This window comes from Hippoglossus hippoglossus, chromosome 8, assembly GCF_009819705.1.
Source record: "Hippoglossus hippoglossus isolate fHipHip1 chromosome 8, fHipHip1.pri, whole genome shotgun sequence".
Classification (NCBI taxonomy): Eukaryota; Metazoa; Chordata; class Actinopteri; order Pleuronectiformes; family Pleuronectidae; genus Hippoglossus; species Hippoglossus hippoglossus.
Window position 1 is genome coordinate 20,050,169 of NC_047158.1, and position 18,180 is coordinate 20,068,348.

At 47.5% G+C, this 18,180-nt stretch overlaps 2 protein-coding genes and 1 long non-coding RNA gene across 9 annotated transcripts; 2 read left to right on the forward strand and 1 right to left on the reverse strand.

Annotated features, from left to right (window-relative positions):
- The first annotated feature begins 427 nt into the window (after positions 1-427).
- Positions 428-8,287, forward strand: LOC117766278 (coiled-coil domain-containing protein 134-like). 2 transcript variants are annotated; one of them, XR_004614687.1, is made up of 8 exons: positions 428-688; positions 3,836-3,966; positions 4,148-4,269; positions 5,394-5,478; positions 5,810-5,991; positions 6,937-7,008; positions 7,103-7,665; positions 8,043-8,287. XR_004614687.1 is itself a non-coding variant. In XM_034593172.1 (7 exons), the coding sequence occupies exons 2-7, from the start codon at positions 3,864-3,866 to the stop codon at positions 7,226-7,228; spliced, it is 690 nt and encodes a 229-aa protein (XP_034449063.1). In that variant the 5' UTR covers positions 428-688; positions 3,836-3,863; the 3' UTR covers positions 7,229-8,287. The 2 variants fall into 2 exon arrangements, 1 of the variants encoding a protein (XP_034449063.1); XM_034593172.1 differs by having other exon boundaries at positions 7,103-8,287.
- LOC117766303 lies at positions 3,320-6,989 on the reverse strand. The gene is made up of 3 exons (XR_004614692.1): positions 6,867-6,989; positions 6,052-6,057; positions 3,320-3,330 (listed from the first exon to the last, which is right to left on the reverse strand). It is a non-coding gene; the product is annotated as an uncharacterized LOC117766303 (long non-coding RNA).
- Positions 8,288-8,726: 439 nt separating the features above from the next.
- On the forward strand, positions 8,727-18,168 carry LOC117766225. Of its 6 annotated transcripts, none has more exons than XM_034593075.1 (5): positions 8,727-8,821; positions 9,238-10,176; positions 13,258-14,051; positions 16,718-16,735; positions 16,940-18,168. In XM_034593075.1, exons 2-5 carry the CDS (start codon positions 9,255-9,257, stop codon positions 17,858-17,860), a joined length of 2,655 nt encoding a protein of 884 aa, XP_034448966.1. In that variant the 5' UTR covers positions 8,727-8,821; positions 9,238-9,254; the 3' UTR covers positions 17,861-18,168. The 6 variants fall into 6 exon arrangements, with proteins under 6 accessions (XP_034448966.1, XP_034448967.1, XP_034448964.1 ...); XM_034593076.1 differs by having other exon boundaries at positions 13,258-14,028; positions 16,698-16,735; XM_034593073.1 differs by adding an exon at positions 12,736-12,757 and having other exon boundaries at positions 9,238-10,007; positions 13,255-14,028; positions 16,698-18,168.
- The last annotated feature ends 12 nt before the right edge of the window (positions 18,169-18,180 follow it).

Consider the following 18,180-nt stretch of genomic DNA (forward strand, 5'->3'; position numbering starts at 1 on the left):
GCTAATGTCCCCATTGTGGGACTAATAAAGGAATATCTCCTCTTATCTTATCTTAACATTTAACTGAATTAAACAGCTTTTATTTTAGTTTACACATTTTTTGTATGGATTTGTATGAAGAACTTTGTAACCTTGTTTAGAAAAGTGCTACACAAATAAAGTTATTCTTATTACTGTGATTATTATGATGATTCTTATTGTGATGATTCTTAGTTTTGATGATATTTCCCAGCCCCATGTCTGAGGTGGTGATTCAGCCTCAAAGGTCACGTGCTTTTACTTCAGCTTTGCAAATTAAATGATTTACATTATTAATATTTAACACGTTTATATGGTTTTATTTCAAGTCTTCCTGCAGCAGAGGAAACTCTCAGAGGGGAAACAGTTCACTGCCACACGCGCTGCCTGTGTGTCCCTCTCTAAGCCCTCCGTGCGGAAACCACATCCTTCCTCCGTGCTCCGCCGTCATTCGTCCAGGTCGCAGCCGCCGGTGAGATCGTGTCGCGGGCGGACTGGAGCAGCGAGAGCCGCGTGTGAAGGACCAGCTCCACCTCCACCTGAGGACCGAGAGGGGCGAGTCCCACCGCCCCGTCATCGCTCCGCCGGCCGCGCAGTGTGGGGATCCGGAGGTTATCGAACCGGGCTGATCGCCGCCGTGCATCGCTGCCCCTTTCCCCGCTACAACACGGTGAGTGATCCGCGAGTTGTGTGTCTGGAAGCTCCCCCCCCCCACCATCACCACCACCACCACCACCACACCACCGGGTCGGATGTGCGGTGCTGGCCGCGGGATGGTGGCTCCGGCCGGGGCAGAGGAGCCGCGATGACGGGCGGAATGAATATCTCAAGCAGCGACTTGAAACACTTCCCATTGAGGAAATCTTATGTAAAAAATAACGTTGAGACATTGATGCACATCAGCTTTGAAGACGTGTCTCACGTCACAGCGTGTGAATGAACGTGCAATTATGGGATGTAAACGAGAAGGATGAGGTGCCTGCAGGGGATCCTGGGTCATGCAGGGGACGTGTAATCAAGTCATCGGTAATTGATGGTGCACATGCCAGTCTTCACTCAGCCGTCATCACCATTACGCATGCCCGTGGCTCTGACTCTGCATGAATGATGATAGAGCAGGGGGGGGGGAGAGGGAGAGATTATGTGTCAGTCCTTGAACCTCAAACCTCCTCAGCAGGCGGCCTGAGGCAGATCTGGATCCACTCCTCCTGCACATCTGCCTCTTTCCTCCTCCGTCCCCTCTGCAGCTCCTCTGCAGCTCCTCTCACCTCCTCTCACCTCCTCTCACCTCAGGGTTCAGCTTCCCCTCTCGGAGTCAATGTCACCGAGTCGGTCGGTCAGCAGAAGGGAGCTGATTGAAATTTTTTTTGTTTGTGTTTTGGAGCAGAGAAGAGGCAGATACGCATCGCACTGTGTGGTGTGAGATGTTCTCACAGCGGGGAGTCTCGCCCGGACAGCTCGGCGCAGTGATTAGATATCGGTGCCCAAAGCTGGAAACTGGATCTCCCACACAGGAAATCAAACTTCAGCCTCTGTGCCGCAGGAGATTGCCGTTGGCTGAGAGGAAAATCTCCTCCGGCCAAGAGATTTACGTGGGTTTACACGGCTTCATCAAGAACCACTCAGCCTCCAGACCTTCCCCCCCACATGGCGAATACACCTTCGCCCAACCGGAGTGCCCCTGTGATGGGGCCAAATCTAAAACCAGGGCCTCCCCGACTTGGGACACATGATGGGGAATCCGTCCCGGGCAGAGTATGAGAGGACATGTCCTGTGTTGATGGAGTGTGAGCTGGGCTGGTGTCTCTGAGAAAGGTGCAGGATAAAGTGATGATGTTTGGTTTATCAGTCAAATCCCTTATTTATTCCCCTCGCAGCCCAGAAAAAGCTTCACTGGGGGAACTTGGTATCGTGTCGTTTGTCAGAGTTTCTCCACGTGTAATCTGATCCTCAACCCTAAGTGCTGCACTGGTGGGTTTTCCTCTGACTTTGATTTCCTCCAGCGATCAGCCGGTGTAATTAGGTTTGCCTGCTTACAGTTAATGGATGCATTAGATGATTGATCCCCTCCTTAACGTCCTTGCGCTGCTTCTTGAGGTCTCAGCACTTTTCCTCGCCACATGAAAACTTTAGCATCTGCTGGAAATATATGTTGACTGCATTAAATCGTAGCGGCGGCGGCGGTGACGATAACCTCTTTGCTCATAAATATCTGTCAGAGCTACACATATATATAGCTGCCTGCTCGGAACATCAACTCACCCGATGAGCTGCTGCCAGGGGAGAGACGCGGCCCCCTACCCCGCGGCTGTTATCTACAAATACTGAGGCTTTCCATCGGCACTTAAGGATATTTAGAGCAGCGTTTCTCAGAAAGCTGGGACGGAACCCAAAAGATGTTCCCAGAATGCACAAATTGGCCTTAATCGAACATTGTCCTCGCTCAGCTGTCTTCGGGAACACTTGTTTTCTGCTGACGACCATAAACAGCCGAAATTGAAGTAGCTGCAAACTTCAGGGAGTTTGTTTTCAATATCTGCAGGCACTGAATTCAAAGCAGGAGGAGGAGGTTTTGAGTTGGGAACGGTTGCTGTTGGTCCACGGTACCCGCCTCTCTGAGGAGCGATGGTGGACTCGGGTGTCCCGGAGCATATGCTCCCCCCCCCCCCTCGGATTTGAGTGAGATCCTTAAGGGGACAAATTAACATTCATACCCGGTGAGGTTTGCTCACTTCCTCGTCCGGCAGCTTCAGGATTTGGCAGCCGAGCTTGTAAAGATTAATTTCGTCAGAGCAAAATCAAGTCCCTGCTGCTCATCATCCCCTCGCCTTGTTCTCCCCCTCTATCTCCCGCTTGTTCTCGTATCTGTGTGTCTCTCTGTTTTTATCGCCGTGTCTTAGCAAAAGTAGATGAAATATTTACCAGGAAAGCTGTTGTTTCCTGCAGGGTCTCGCCGTCCGACTTCCCAGCCTCCACCCCATCGTTCTCCAAACGCCCCGTCACCCCTCTGCTCATCTCCCGCCTCCCGTCCTCCTCCTGCTTCACAATCTGACTCTCCCTTTACTCCCATTCCACCTCCGTGTCCCCTCTGCACCCCTCTGATTGTGTATTGACGGAGCCCTTGATAAATTATGGATGAATTATGTGAATTATGTGTTGTAGCTTTTCATCAACATTGTGGCTGCTGCCCCCCCCCCCCCCCCCCCCCCCCCCCCCGAGTTACTCCTGTTTTCCACTCATGTTTTTCTTAAAAATGTGGCTTTCATCAAATTTTCATTTGATGAGGTCCTATTTTTAGCTGTTGTGTCCATCCTCGTGCTTTCATGCCTCCCTTTCGAAATGTATAAAATAAAACGGCCTCTGAGGAAAAGGACGTTGCATTTGGATTGAGGGGGGGGGGGGGGGGGGAGAGCAAAGAGCAAAGAGCCGGTCTGCTGCAGAGACTGTAAATGCTCCTCTGGGGTTTCCCAAGTGCCAGACATCAGATGTTTTTTAGAAGGAACATAAGGAGCCCCCCCCCCCCCCTCTTCAACTGCTGGATCCCCTCTGGTCGTCCATATTGTCCACACATCTCCCCGGCATGTCTCTCTACTTCACATATTCCACAAGCATCACAGGGGACGTAACCTTTCCAAGCAGCTTTGAAAGAAGATCATTTCAGTGGACGTCCAGATTTCTGACGAGATTGTTTCTGTATCAAAAGAAGATGTGATATTCACCCTCATGGTTTGAACTCATTAAAATCCTGTGTCACTAATTTGAGATTTAACAATGTGATGATCGATGTGTCTCATGACTTGTCGTCTGTGTCTCGTAGAGTGCCTCTCTGCCGCCCCCTGGTGACCATGCAGAGTCTCTGTGCGGTGGTCGTGGCCCTGGCCGCTGTCGCCCTCAGCTCGGCGGACTCGGACATGCACAGACACAGACATGACTCCAACCTGGAGATCTGTATCCTTCTGCTGTCAGTGTGGAGGCGGCTGCTGCCCGATGCACAGTCACGCCTGTGTGTGCCTGTGTGTTTCTGTGTGTGTCTGTGTGAACTAATGCATGCTCATGAATACATTTGTGTGTGTGTGTGTGTGTTATGCCCACATGAAGAGTGTGTGCCCTCCTGATCTCCTCCTGTCAGACAAGCGGCTGTTTGAGACCAAGAGGAAGGATCAGCTGAACGCGCTGAAGAACCTGGTGGAGCTGAACGACATTAACCAGCAGTACAAGATCATAGACATCATGCTCAAAGGACTCTTCAAGGTAGGACGTGTGTGTGTGTGTGTGTGTGTGTGTGTGTGTGTGTGTGTGTGTGTGTGTGTGTGTGTGTGTGTGTGTGTGTGTGTGTGTGTGTGTGTGTGTGTGTGTGTGTGTGTGTGTGTGTGCGTGTGTGCGCGTGCGTGCGCGTGTGCGTGAAGTCCAGCACGTTTAACAACTCCAGTTAAGCTCCAGCCTGTCGTGCTCTCAGCAGATAGAAGGATAAGAGAATCAAAGGCTTCAAATCCAGCGATCACATTCATCAGCGTGTTTCCTCGCATTCATTTGAATGTAAAATCGAAACTCGGCTGCTCATTGGGCCACTCTCTCCCACTGTAGGGTGGGGGTGTGGGGGGGGCTTTACACAGTGGGCCTCCGCCTCCCAGAGGACAGTTATCTTATGCATGTGCGTCTCTCACAAGGACGACGAGCACAGTCTACCTTCGGAGGCGGAATCACTGTGTCAGCATTTTTTGTACCGCTCTGTGAATGTGAGATAGAGCTTCTGCTCATGTGGCTTCTTTATTCTACCTCCACAGACCGTGACTCTGATCTCAGTCTGTGTCTGTGCGCGCCAGGATTGTTGGAATGTGACATAAACTGTGAAATCTCTGGTCTCAGAAGATGCTTGTTGTTTCTGTGGATGCAGCGAATCTGTTTGACGCAACCAGACCGGCTTCAAACAAGTGCCCAGTTTAATTGTAATATCTGAAAACTTAAAATGACTTGCTTTCTTGCTTCAGAGCCTTATTACCTAACTGATCATAAAGTGGTGTGCACAGTAGGAAGAAGGAGCCCAGAGAGCGCATACCTCTGCTCAGGGCAAGAGTTTATCTTGGCTTGTTAAAGCAAGTGGAAAGAATCCTCAATCCGCCTTAACCTGTTAGTCCACATTGGCTCCAAAACAACCAACGCCTTATACACACCCCATTTAAATCTAACATATCTGGATTTTTATTTATATCTGCACCAAGTTGCACACACTCATAAATGTCAGTCCCATCAGGATCCATGAAATATGAAACAGCATCGGTGTTGACTCTCTTTTTCTCCGTCACTACCACAGTAACTTGAACTCACGGCGTAGAACAAATTAACCTGACTTCTCATCTCTATGTCTCGTTTATAAGGTGTTGGAGGACTCGAAGCAAATCCTGGTTACGGCCAACATGCAGCCGGACGACCCCTTCCCCATGGACGACAAGATCAAAGAAGGTCTGCTTCCCACTCGCACCTCAGCCCTTTCATCGTTTCTTTTTTCTCAGGGTCTCTGCTGATGTAGGTCAACGTCTCTCCCACACGCTTGGTTCTGTCTCCATCACCTCTGATTGGTTTGTCCGTTACTCGTCTCTGAAAGCTCCACCTCTGTCACCTCATCCTCTTTTGGTGCCAATAATATCAACTCTCTCCGGAAAAAATCTTGAGTTTTAGCTTCGACCTTCTTTTCAGGTTTATTCGTCCTTGTTCTGTGTTTTCTATGCACACATGTATCTTACAAATCAAAATGTCCTCCTGTTTCATTTCCTCTGTCGTCTCCTCCCTGCAGCTTACTCCCATGTGGTGGAGAACACGGCGTTCTTCGGCGACGTGGCGTTGCGTTTCCCCCGAATCGTCCACCACTACTACGACCGGAACTCGGACTGGGGCGGCCTGCTGCGCTGGGGCCTGAACTTCTGTAACCAGACGGGGGTTTTTACCGGAGGATCCCACCAACATGTCCTCACTCTTGTAAGACCAGACACTGACTTGCACCGTCACCTTTTTAAAAACTGCATTATCACAATCCACTGAAGTCTTCTGAAGTTATGAAAACGATGAAAGGTTGTTGCCGGGGATAAAGCAGCTGAAAATACAGACCACATTTAAGTGCTAATTTGGTTTCAGGCTCAAAGTAAAGGCCTTGACTGTCTGATAATGAGTAATTATAGCAATAATAGCAATTTTCTCTGTAATTAAAACCAGAGCAAAATGTTAGTACAGTCAAATAACTCACATTTGAAATGTTTATTACAGCAACAGAACATAGTTTGGTCTCGTGGCTCTATACTGAATCATTGACAAATTAAGAATAGAATTCAACATATCTCCTTATTGAAAAACATAAATACTTTTCAGTGCAGGGGGTTGAATGGTGTATGTCACAGGTGAGGTAAATGTGACAGGTGCATAGATTTGTAGAGCAATCTTCCGTTATGTCAGTGTCCAATAAATTCTCAGTATCAGCTCATACGTCTTTCATCACTGCAGAATGTGTCAAGTCATCACAACATCTATCCACAAAGGGTTGTTGCCTTAGAAGCTTCAAAAGGAAAAAGTCTCCCTGTTTGACGTGTGAGTTGATGAACTAAACTCCTGCAGGATTAATCTGTGACCTCAGCAACGCGCCAAGAGGATTAAACAGTGGATTAATTCTGCGACTGGAAGCAGGTAGAACCCTGAAGTCGTGCATCCTGCCCTCGCTCTGTGCCTCAGTCACCTTACTCTCCATTTCACGACGCTCTCTGAAGCATCGACGAGGAAATAAGCGGCGATAATGAGAGGAAATGTAGATTTTATCTGCACCTGCTCGCCAAAGTTCATCATACTTGTCGTTTCCATTCCACGTCTCTCTTGATGGAATGATGACGTTCTCCCTCTTCTTCTCGTCCTCTGTCTGTACCACTTCTCTCTCAGATGTCACAGGAGCTGGGAATAATCGAGAAAACGCCAGACTTTTTAAACCCGTACCGCACAGAGAGAGACGATGTGAGTACGATCTCCGGGTCAGGACCTTCCAACCTGTAACTGAAATATATTGTGAGAGGGATTTTTTACACTCACCCTTTCTCATGTGCTGCAGGTGCTTCACACAGCCGAGGCTTTCCAGAAGATCCTGAGGGAGGAAGAGAAGAGGAGGAGGAAGGAAGAGAAGAGGAAAGAAATCAGGAAAGGGCCTCGTATATCACGCTCTCGCACCGAGCTATAGCGCTGCACCTCGGCGCTTGTGCAGAGCGGCAAAGAGGAGGAGGAGGAGGAGGAGGAGGAGGGGGAGGAGAGGAAGGAGCACACGCACAGTCCACAAGGGGTGGCTTGACTTGTAGACTCAGATGACAGTGACGGAAATAAAAGCTGCCGTCACTGGTACACAAGCCTGGTGCTGTGTTGTGAAGAAGAGAGGAAACCTCGATGTGACACAACAAAGTAACACACGGGTGGATGTTAGTCTGACGAGGGTCCGAGTCGCTGTGCTCTCACACGCATTTGTAATCGGAAAATCTGACGTGGTGTAAGAGGTCCAAGATGAAATGGGAGTTTTAAAAAAAACGGGGAAACTCATTTTTGATAACTTGAGGATTACATTATTGTACTTTGGAATATAAGAAATTTCAATAAATTTAGCTTCAGAACTTTGCAAACCCCCCAGTGTTCCGTGTCTGGTCTCGATTGAATGTGTCCAAACTGCTTCAAACACACGTGGTTGTCAAATATCTATAAATATTTGACCTCACCTCATTGAAATGCAGCCTGTTTCTGAAAAGGTTCAGTTTGATGGAATAAGATGTTATTTACATTTTTCATCATTTCTTTGAAGTGAGATTTGTTGCTGCTGCTCCGAGTTGTAATCACGTCTCTTATATTTGTTCGCTTGAATCATTCTGAATAATTTATTTTATCTGAGTGGATCATCAGCCATGTTTCCTTTTTCCTTTAATACTATTTGTGATTCATTTTCAGACCAATCCCTGTAGTTATTTTATTAATCACTAGTGAATCAGATTTCCTTTTTCCTTTTGGTAAAGATCCGTAAACGACACGTTGTGTGACTCCTCATCCCGCCGCAGCTCCCTGCTCCCGTTTCTGTTTCTTTATCTTTTTCTTTATCATTTTCGTTTCGTCTTCGCTGGAAATTGGTAGTAAAATAGTTTAACGACTGTTATCAGACTATATGTATATTCAGAGACAGAATATCACTGCTGCAGAATGAACAAGCCATGTTGTTATCAGATTTAAAGAAATAAAGTGACTCTGATATGTACAACATGTTCTCTCTTTCTGTGTGTGTGTGTGTGCGCGTGCGTGCGTGTGTGCGAATGTGTCACAGCAAAGACCATACCGACCAGCAGGGGGCAGACACCCACTGAACCCTCTATAACAGGGGTCTTCAACGTTTTTCAGGCCAAGGACCCCCAAACTGATGGAGAGATGGAGCAGGGACCCCCTACGATATATATGTGTGCATTGCTGACTGAAAGATAACGTCTTCTGCCTCCATTTATCCGTTCGATACAATATGTTGGATTCATGTTAATGTGTATTTAAAGACATTTAAGTTTGTGGGGAAAAAATTGGTAATTTAATTTAAAAAATATGAAATATTCTCTAATCAACCCCCTGCAGTACCTCCGCGGACCCCCTAGGGTGCACTACGCTTTACCACAAAGCACAAACAATAACACTGTACTTTGATCCCTCTGTTGAGGGATCAAAGTACAGTGTTATTGTTTGGGTGGAGTTTTAGTTCAAGACTGAGAGGAACCAGCAGCTGAACTGAAACTACCAGAGAACAGCATCGAGTCTGGTGAGATCAAATCTTCATGTCGTGATTGTTGACGTTACCGTTATAAGGTTATAAGTTATTCTGGCTAAAGGGCAATCGGTCAAAAGTTAAAGTTCGTTGCTAACGGCGGCTAATAAATGACAGCGACGTGTTCAGGGTTCACACTTAATACTTGATCCTTCAGTGTGACTTTGTCCTTGTGTCGTTATTTGTTATAAATAACTTAGAATTGAACTGTGTAACTTAGATCCTCATTTCTCCTGCATGGAGCTAAAAGCTGTTCAGGTTTATGTCTGTGCAGAACATAGAAGCTCTGTTGTTTTCATCAGCCATCTAGAAGCTAACTGTCAGTAACGAGGAAGTCCATGTGCATGTGTCTATGTATTTGCAGCTGATCTATAATAAGTTTATCTCAAAATCTGTGTTTCCTCCCTCAGCAGATAAGGAGGAGCTCATGGACCCTGGTGTCATGAAGGCTGAGAGGGAAGGTGATGACTGTGACACCACCTGGAGCCAAGAGCTCAGGCTCGTCCTCGTCGGAAAAACAGGAAGTGGCAAGAGTGCATCTGGAAACACCATCTTGGGCCGGAGGCAGTTCCTGTCGCAGATCAGCGGCAGCTCCGTCACACAGATCTGTGAGCTCGGGAGCGTCGTGCTCGCAGAGAAAGAGGAAGCCGAGGAGGAGGAAGAGGGCCAGGCTGTCACACGGAGGAAGATGAGGAGAGTCTCGGTGGTTGACATGCCAGGTTTCGGGGACACTCGCCTCAGCAGGGAGCAGATTCATACAGAGATAGCCAACTGTGTGTGTCTCTCTGCCCCCGGGCCACATGCCTTCCTCCTGGTGGTGCCAATAGGACGATACACAGATGACGAGAACAAGGCTGTTAGTGAGATGTCAAAGATATTTGGGGAGGAGGCAGTCCGTCACCACACTCTGGTTCTTTTTACCAGAGGTGATGAGCTGGAGGGGATAGGGATTGAAGAGTTCCTGAGTAAGACTGCGCCTGACGGGCTCAAGGCTCTGATTGACAGGTGTGGCAGCAGGTACCATGTCCTCAACAACAAAGACCCAAGTAACTCAGGGCAAGTGAAAGAACTCCTGATGAAGGTGGACATGATGGTGAGGCAGACCACCGGAGGGTTTTATACCAACAAAATGTTTTTAGAGGCGGAGGCTGCCATCAGGGAGGAGCAGGAAAGGTTGTTGAGGATTCGAGGGGAAGGGGAAGAACGAGGGGGGACTTCGACTGGTATGAGACAGGAGGCTGTGCGCTCTGCTAAGGTCCGGGACAGAGTAAAGATCATAGTAGCTGCTGTAGCCACGGGCGTGGCATTCGGGACAATGTTTGGCATAGCAGTCCCTTTGGTGGCTGCAGGTGGGGCTGCCCTTGTGGGAAACTCGGTGGGTTTCGTTGCAGGTCAACTAGCAGGGATGTCTGTAGGCACAGGGGCTGTGGGGGCCGTAGTGGCAGCAGCTTCAGGGAAAACGGCCCTGGCAGTGGGAGTAGCAGCAGGTGGGGCCGTGGGCGGTTCTATGGGAGCCTTTGTTGGCACTGGGGCTGCCAGTCCAAGGGAGGGTGCTTTGGATGCCCTGGAGGAGGTTAGTTTCATCGGAGCCTCTGCTGTGGGGATGGCAGCAGTAGTTGGAGCATCCTTGGGAGCTGGGGCTGCTATAAGTGCAGCTCTGGAGGGAGCAGCTGTCGGCACAGTCACCCTCGGTGCAGCTGAAACTGCAGCAGACGCGTCTGTAGCTCAGGGTGGTTTAGCTTCAGCAACACTGTCTACCACTGTAGCACCTGAGGGTGTGGCCAGCACGGTCCTGTCAGACCCTTTGGTAACTGTGGGGGCAACAACTCGTATTTTGTCCTCAGTGGCTGATATAAGCAAGGCTGTAGCAGGCATCGTCGTGGCTGGGGGTCTGGTAGTGAAGGTGGTAAAGGAAAAAGTCAGATCTGGCACACAAACAGGAGAAACAAATTACTCAGAGAAAAAGATTTATGAGATCAACTTGAACAAATAAATACAGCCTGAGAGTGGAGTTGTTTTCTAGTTAATAAATGTATAATTATATTTTCTCCTGATGAAATCCTCCACTCCAAAGTAACTTCAGTCTGTGTTGCTATTAAAACACCTCAAATATTCAGTAGCTGGAGCATTGTGGTGTTAAACTGGTAAAAGGCTGGTGCGAGAGTTTAGTGCTATTTTCAGTGTGATGACAGATGAAGGATATTAGTTAAACACTCTTGAGATTTATTTTTTCCAAGAATATGAATTGATTGTTTTAAGGTTGTGACTCATCTTGCAGCTGGTTGGTTTAGAACAAGAACTTAAGTCTTTTTATAGAAATAAAGGAAAGAGAAATGTTCTTATGGAAACAGCTGCTGAAAAAGTCTTGTAAGGTATTTTAATGAGTGACATAAATTTTATAATTTTTATTTTGGCCTTTCTAAAGAAACACATTGCTGGAAACACCATCTTATTAAAGTAATAAACAAAAGTAAAAAAGAAGTATTAAAAAGTATTTTAAATCCTAAAGGGTGACAGTGGGTGGTGTGTTTTTTGTGTTTCACTTGCCACTATATCTGAAAAGTGTTTATTAGTTTTGAACATCCAGCACCAGCTGCTGTAAATGTATCACCAGTTCACTCCTGTTCTGACTTCTGTTGCAGTCAAATGAGCACTGAAGACAATAAAGTATTTGAATGACTCTTCTCGTCCTGTTTTGTTTTTAGTGTTTTTTTTTTATGTCAGTAAATCTATTGTCTTAACTGTGTTTTATAATTGTGGTGCAGCAAAAACTCTACAGGATTAAACACTGTCCGTCTCCATCAATCTGAATCCTTGACTATGGAGAAGTTCTGTACTGTCACACATCAACTCTCCTGCAGTTAAACCCAGTTCATCCCAGTGCACTACGCTTTATCACAAAGCACAAATCCCACACACACCATCGTTCTGTGTATCACTCGGTTGGATGGACGTCATTACAAACGACAAGAGATGGTCATCTGGTGTTATTCATCTATAAAGCTCTGTTGTTAAAACCACTACACACAGACCAGGATCCAGTCACTTCTTCACTTTAGACATCAAGTCTAAAGTGAAGTTTTAAAGTTTTAAAAAACGGGAAACTCATTTGTGATAACTTGAGGATTACATTATTGTACTTTGGAATATAAGAAATTTCAATAAATTTAGCTTCAGAACTTTGCAAACCCCCCAGTGTTCCGTGTCTGGTCTCGATTGAATGTGTCCAAACTGCTTCAAATACACGTGGTTGTCAAATATCTATAAATATTTGACCTCACCTCATTGAAATGCAGCCTGTTTCTGAAAAGGTTCAGTTTGATGGAATAAGATGATATTAGTGATGACTACTATGATGTAGTTTTTGTGTTAGTCCTTTCGGTGGTTCCATGCAGGCGAGCCGATGCCACAGAGCAGAAGCTACCAGGTTATTGATTATTAATGTTCTGCCTCTGTACGATAATTGTGGCTTCAACCATTTCCATTTGTTGAGTCTCCCTTGTATGTTTTCAGCCACCCCCTCCCAGTTCTTCTGAGCTATGGTCTCGTTACCAATATATACGCAAAAATCACATAGTCAAACTCTTCCACTCTGAGTTTAAACACCAGGTTCAGGTCCTCAGTCCTGTTATTCATGATCATAAATAGATGCCTTCAGCTCTCAGCTCACACACACTCCACCACACTCCAGAGAGAGAGAGAGAGAGAGATTATGTCGATGAGTGAGTGAATATACAAAATTATCTCATCAACCAAAAATGTCGCGACGCCCTGCAGTACCTCCACTGACCCCCTAGGGGTCGCGGACCCCCTGTTGAAGACCTCTGCTCTATAAAAAAGTACAGTGTTATTGTTTGGGTGGAGTTTTAGATCAAGACTGAGAGGAACCAGCAGCTGAACTGAAACTACCAGAGAACAGCATCGAGTCTGGTGAGGTCAAATCTTCATGTCGTGATTGTTGACGTTACCGTTATAAGGTTATAAGTTATTCTGGCTAAAGGGTAATCGGTCAAAAGTTAAAGTTCGTTGCTAACGGCGGCTAATAAATGACAGCGACGTGTTCAGGGTTCACACTTAATACTTGATCCTTCAGTGTGACTTTGTCCTTGTGTCGTTATTTGTTATAAATAACTTAGAATTGAACTGTGTAACTTAGATCCTCATTTCTCCTGCATGGAGCTAAAAGTGTGAACGTGAGAGAACGTCACGTTCACGTTCATTTTTTAAATCATCATCGTATCAGGCCATCATGAAATACCAGGAGCGGGCGAGTGTGTGTGTGTGTGTGTGTGTGTGTGTGTGTGTGTGTGCTCCCAGATAGCGGACACACACAGGCCCCGTTCACGTGAAGCTGCTTCTTATCAGTGGAAACAGTGAAAACACCCAGTATCTCTGGTCACAGCTAAAATCTGTGTTTCCTCCCTCAGCAGATAAGGAGGAGCTCATGGACCCTGGTGTCATGGAGGCTGAGAGGGAAGGTGATGACTGTGACACCAGCTGGAGCCAAGAGCTCAGGCTCATCCTCATCGGAAAAACAGGAAGTGGCAAGAGTGCATCTGGAAACACCATCTTGGGCCAGAGGCAGTTCCTGTCGCAGATCAGCTGCAGCTCCGTCACACAGATCTGTGAGCTCAGGAGCGTCATGCTCGCAGAGGAAGAGGAAACCGAGGAGGAGGGCCAGGCTGTCACACGGAGGAAGATGAGGAGAGTCTCGGTGGTTGACATGCCGGGTTTCGGGGACACTCGCCTCAGCAGGGAGCAGATTCATACAGAGATAGCCAACTGTGTGCGTCTCTCTGCCCCCGGGCCACATGCCTTCCTCCTGGTGGTGCCAATAGGACGATACACAGATGACGAGAACAAGGCTGTTAGTGAGATGTCAAAGATATTTGGGGAGGAGGCAGTCTGTCACCACACTCTGGTTCTTTTTACCAGAGGTGATGAGCTGGAGGGGATAGGGATTGAAGAGTTCCTGAGTAAGACTGCTCCTGACGGGCTCAAGGCTCTGATTGACAGGTGTGGCAGCAGGTACCATGTCCTCAACAACAAAGACCCAAGTAACTCAGGGCAAGTGAAAGAACTCCTGATGAAGGTGGACATGATGGTGAGGCAGACCACCGGAGGGTTTTATACCAATGAAATGTTTTTAGAGGCGGAGGCTGCCATCAGGGAGGAGCAGGAAAGGATGTTGAGGATTCGAGGGGAAGGGGAAGAACGAGGGGGGACTTCGACTCGTATGAGACAGGAGGCTGTGCGATCTGCTGAGGTCCGGGACAGAGTAAAGATCATAGTAGCTGCTGTGGCATTCGGGGCAATGTTTGGGTTAGCAGTCCCTTTTGTGGCTGCAGGTGGGGCTGCCCTTGGGGGAAACTTGGTGGGTTCCGCTGCAGGTCAACTAGCAGGGATGTCTGTAGCGGGAGGCACAGGGGTTGGGGAAGCTCTGGGGGCCATAGCGGCAGCAGCTTCCGCTGTAGACATCATGTCTAGATTGAGGTTTTAAAGTTTTAAAAAACAGGAAACTCATTTTTGATAACTTGAGGATTACATTATTGTACTTTGGAATATAAGAAATTTCAATAAATTTAGCTTCAGAACTTTGCAAACCCCCCAGTGTTCCGTGTCTGGTCTCGATTGAATGTGTCCAAACTGCTTCAAACACACGTGGTTGTCAAACATCTATAAATATTTGACCTCACCTCATTGAAATGCAGCCTGTTTCTGAAAAGGTTCAGTTTGATGGAATAAGATGTTATTTACATTTGTCATCATTTCTTTGAAGTGAGATTTGTTGCTGCTGCTCCGAGTTGTAATCACGTCTCTTATATTTGTTCGCTTGAATCATTCTGAATAATTTATTTTATCTGAGTGGATCATCAGCCATGTTTCCTTTTTCCTTTAATACTATTTGTGATTTATTTTCAGACCAATCCCTGTAGTTATTTTATTAATCACTAGTGAATCAGATTTCCTTTTTCCTTTTGGTAAAGATCCGTAAACGACACGTTGTGTGTGACTCCTCATCCCGCCGCAGCTCCCTGCTCCCGTTTCTGTTTCTTTATCTTTTTCTTTATCATTTTCGTTTCGTCTTCGCTGGAAATTGGTAGTAAAATAGTTTAACGACTGTTATCAGACTATATGTATATTCAGAGACAGAATATCACTGCTGCAGAATGAACAAGCCATGTTGTTATCAGATTTAAAGAAATAAAGTGACTCTGATATGTACAACATGTTCTCTCTTTCTGTGTGTGTAGTAGAGTATATGAGTGTGTGTGTGAGTGAGAGAGTGTGTGTGTGTGTGTGTGTGAGAGAGAGAGAGAGTATATGAGTGTGTGTGTGAGTGAGAGAGTGTGTGTGTGTGAGTGTGTGAGAGAGAGAGAGAGAGTTTAAGAGTGATTGTGTCGATGAGTGTGTGTGTGTGTGGGGGGGGGGGGGGAGAGAGAGAGAGTATGAGTGTGTGTGTGTCACAGCAAAGACCACACCGACCAGCAGGGGGCAGACTCCCACTGACCCCTCTATAACAAAGTACAGTGTTATTGTTTTGGTGGAGTTTTAGCTCAACATGTAGCATCAGCTGTTTTCAGAGGATGATGCTACATGTCGGAGACTGAGAGGAACCCGCTGCTGAACCGAAACTACCGGAGAACAACATGGAGGCTGGTGAGATCGAGTCTTCATGTCATTGATTGTTGACGTTACCGTTATAAGTTAGCAACATGCTAAGGCTAGCTGTGCTAAAGGGCAATCGGTCAAAAGTTAAAGTCCGTCGCTAACGGCGGCTAATAAATGACAGCGACGTGTTTAGGGTTAAAACGTGATACGTGATCCTTCAGTGTGACTTTGTCCTTGTGTCGTTATTTGTTATAAATAACTGTAGATCCTCATTTCTCCTGCATGGAGCTAAAAGCTGTTCAGGTTTATTTCTGTGCAGAACCTTCCTGACCACCTCACATAGAAGCTCTGTTGTTTTCATCAGCCATCCAGAAGCTAACTGTCAGTAACGAGGAAGTCCATGTGCATGTTTCTATGTGTTTGCAGCTGATCTGTAATAAGTTTATCTCAAAATCTGTGTTTCCTCCCTCAGCAGATAAGGAGGAGCTCATGGACCCTGGTGTCATGGAGGCTGAGAGGGAAGGTGATGACTGTGACACGACCTGGAGCCAAGAGCTCAGGCTCGTCCTCGTCGGAAAAACAGGAAGTGGCAAGAGTGCATCTGGAAACACCATCTTGGGCCAGAGGCAGTTCCTGTCGCAGATCAGCGGCAGCTCCGTCACACAGATCTGTGAGCTCGGGAGCGTCGTGCTCGCAGAGAAAGAGGAAGCCGAGGAGGAGGAAGAGGGCCAGGCTGTCACACGGAGGAAGATGAGGAGAGTCTCGGTGGTTGACATGCCAGGTTTCGGGGACACTCGCCTCAGCAGGGAGCAGATTCATGCAGAGATAGCCAAGTGTGTGTGTCTCTCTGCCCCCGGGCCACATGCCTTCCTCCTGGTGGTGCCAATAGGACGATACACAGATGACGAGAACAAGGCTGTTAGTGAGATGTCAAAGATATTTGGGGAGGAGGCAGTCTGTCACCACACTCTGGTTCTTTTTACCAGAGGTGATGACCTGGAGGGGATAGGGATTGAAGAGTTCCTGAGTAAGACTGCTCCTGACGGGCTCAAGGCTCTGATTGACAGGTGTGGCAGCAGGTACCATGTCCTCAACAACAAAGACCCAAGTAACTCAGGGCAAGTGAAAGAACTCCTGAGAAAGGTAGACATGATGGTGAGGCAGACCACCGGAGGGTTTTATACCAACAAAATGTTTTTAGAGGCGGAGGCTGCCATCAGGGAGGAGCAGGAAAGGATGTTGAGGAAGCGAGGGGAAGGGGAAGAACGAGGGGGAAACAACAGCAGCAGCAGCAGCATGGAGGAACTGGTGAAACGAAGGAAGTGTCACCTAGAGTCTGACGAAGCAGGGGGCAGCACGAGAGGACCACAAGGGTTCAGAGGGAGGGAGTTAGAGAGAGGAAATGAAGATGACTTTAGGGTGGAGAGATGGACAGAGGAGAGCAAAGGCAGTGCTTTCAGCCTCCTCAGGGACCAGTTCAGAGGGAGACACAAGGGCCACAGCAGGGACATCAGCAGGCGATACTCTCGCCGTTCATCCTTGACTCGTATGAGACAGGAGGCTGTGCTCTCTGCTAAGGTCCTGGAGAGAGTAAAGATTATGGTAGCTGCTGGAGCCACGGGCGTGGCATTCGGGACAATGTTTGGCATAGCAGTCCCTTTGGTGGCTGCAGCTGGGGCTGCCCTTGTGGGAAACTCGGTGGGTTTCGCTGCAGGTCAACTAGCAGGGATGTCTGTAGCGGGAGGCACAGGGGTTGGGAAAGCTGTGGGGGCCATAGTGGCAGCAGCTTCAGGGAAAACGGCACTGGCAGTGGGAGCAGCAACAGGTGGGGCCGTGGGCGGTTCTATGGGAGCCATTGTTGGCACTGGGGCTGCCAGTCCAAGGGAGGGTGCTTTGGATGCCCTGGGGCACGTTAGTGTCATCGGGGCCTGTGCTGTGGGGATGGCAGCAGGAGTTGGAGGATCCTTGGGAGCTGGGGCTGCTATAGGTGCAGCTCTGGAGGGAGCAGCTGTCGGCACAGTCACCCTCGGTGCAGCTGAAACTGCAGCAGTAGGTGCAGCCAACGCGTCTGTAGCTCAGGGTGGTTTAGCTTCAGCAGCAGGGCAGCATGTGCTGGCTACTCTAGCACCTCAGGGTGCTGCTGCAGGAGCAGTCTTAGCTCAGGTTGAGTCTGCTGGTACTGTATGTGGGTTCACAGGTCCGGGTGTGGCCAGCAGGGTCCTGTCAGACCCTTTGGTAACTGTGGGGGCAAAAACTCGTATTTTGTCCATAGTGGCTGATATAAGCAAGGCTGTAGCAGGCATCGTCGTGGCTGGGGGTCTGGTAGTGAAGGTGGTAAAGGAAAAAGTCAGATCTGGCACACAAACAGAAGAAACAAATTACTCAGAGAAAAAGACTTATGAGATCTACTGGAACAAATAAATAGAGCCTGAGAGTGGAGTTGGTTTCTAGTTAATAAATGTATAATTATATTTTCTCCTGATGAAATCCTCCACTCCAAAGTAACTTCAGTCTGTGTTGCTATTAAAACACCTCAAATATTCAGTAGCTGGAGCATTGTGGTGTTAAACTGGTAAAAGGCTGGTGCGAGAGTTTAGTGCTATTTTCAGTGTGATGACAGATGAAGGATATTAGTTAAACACTCTTGAGATTTATTTTTTCCAAGCACATTTTTATATGAATCGATTGTTTTAAGGTTGTGACTCATCTTGCAGCTGGTTGGTTTAGAACAAGAACTTAAG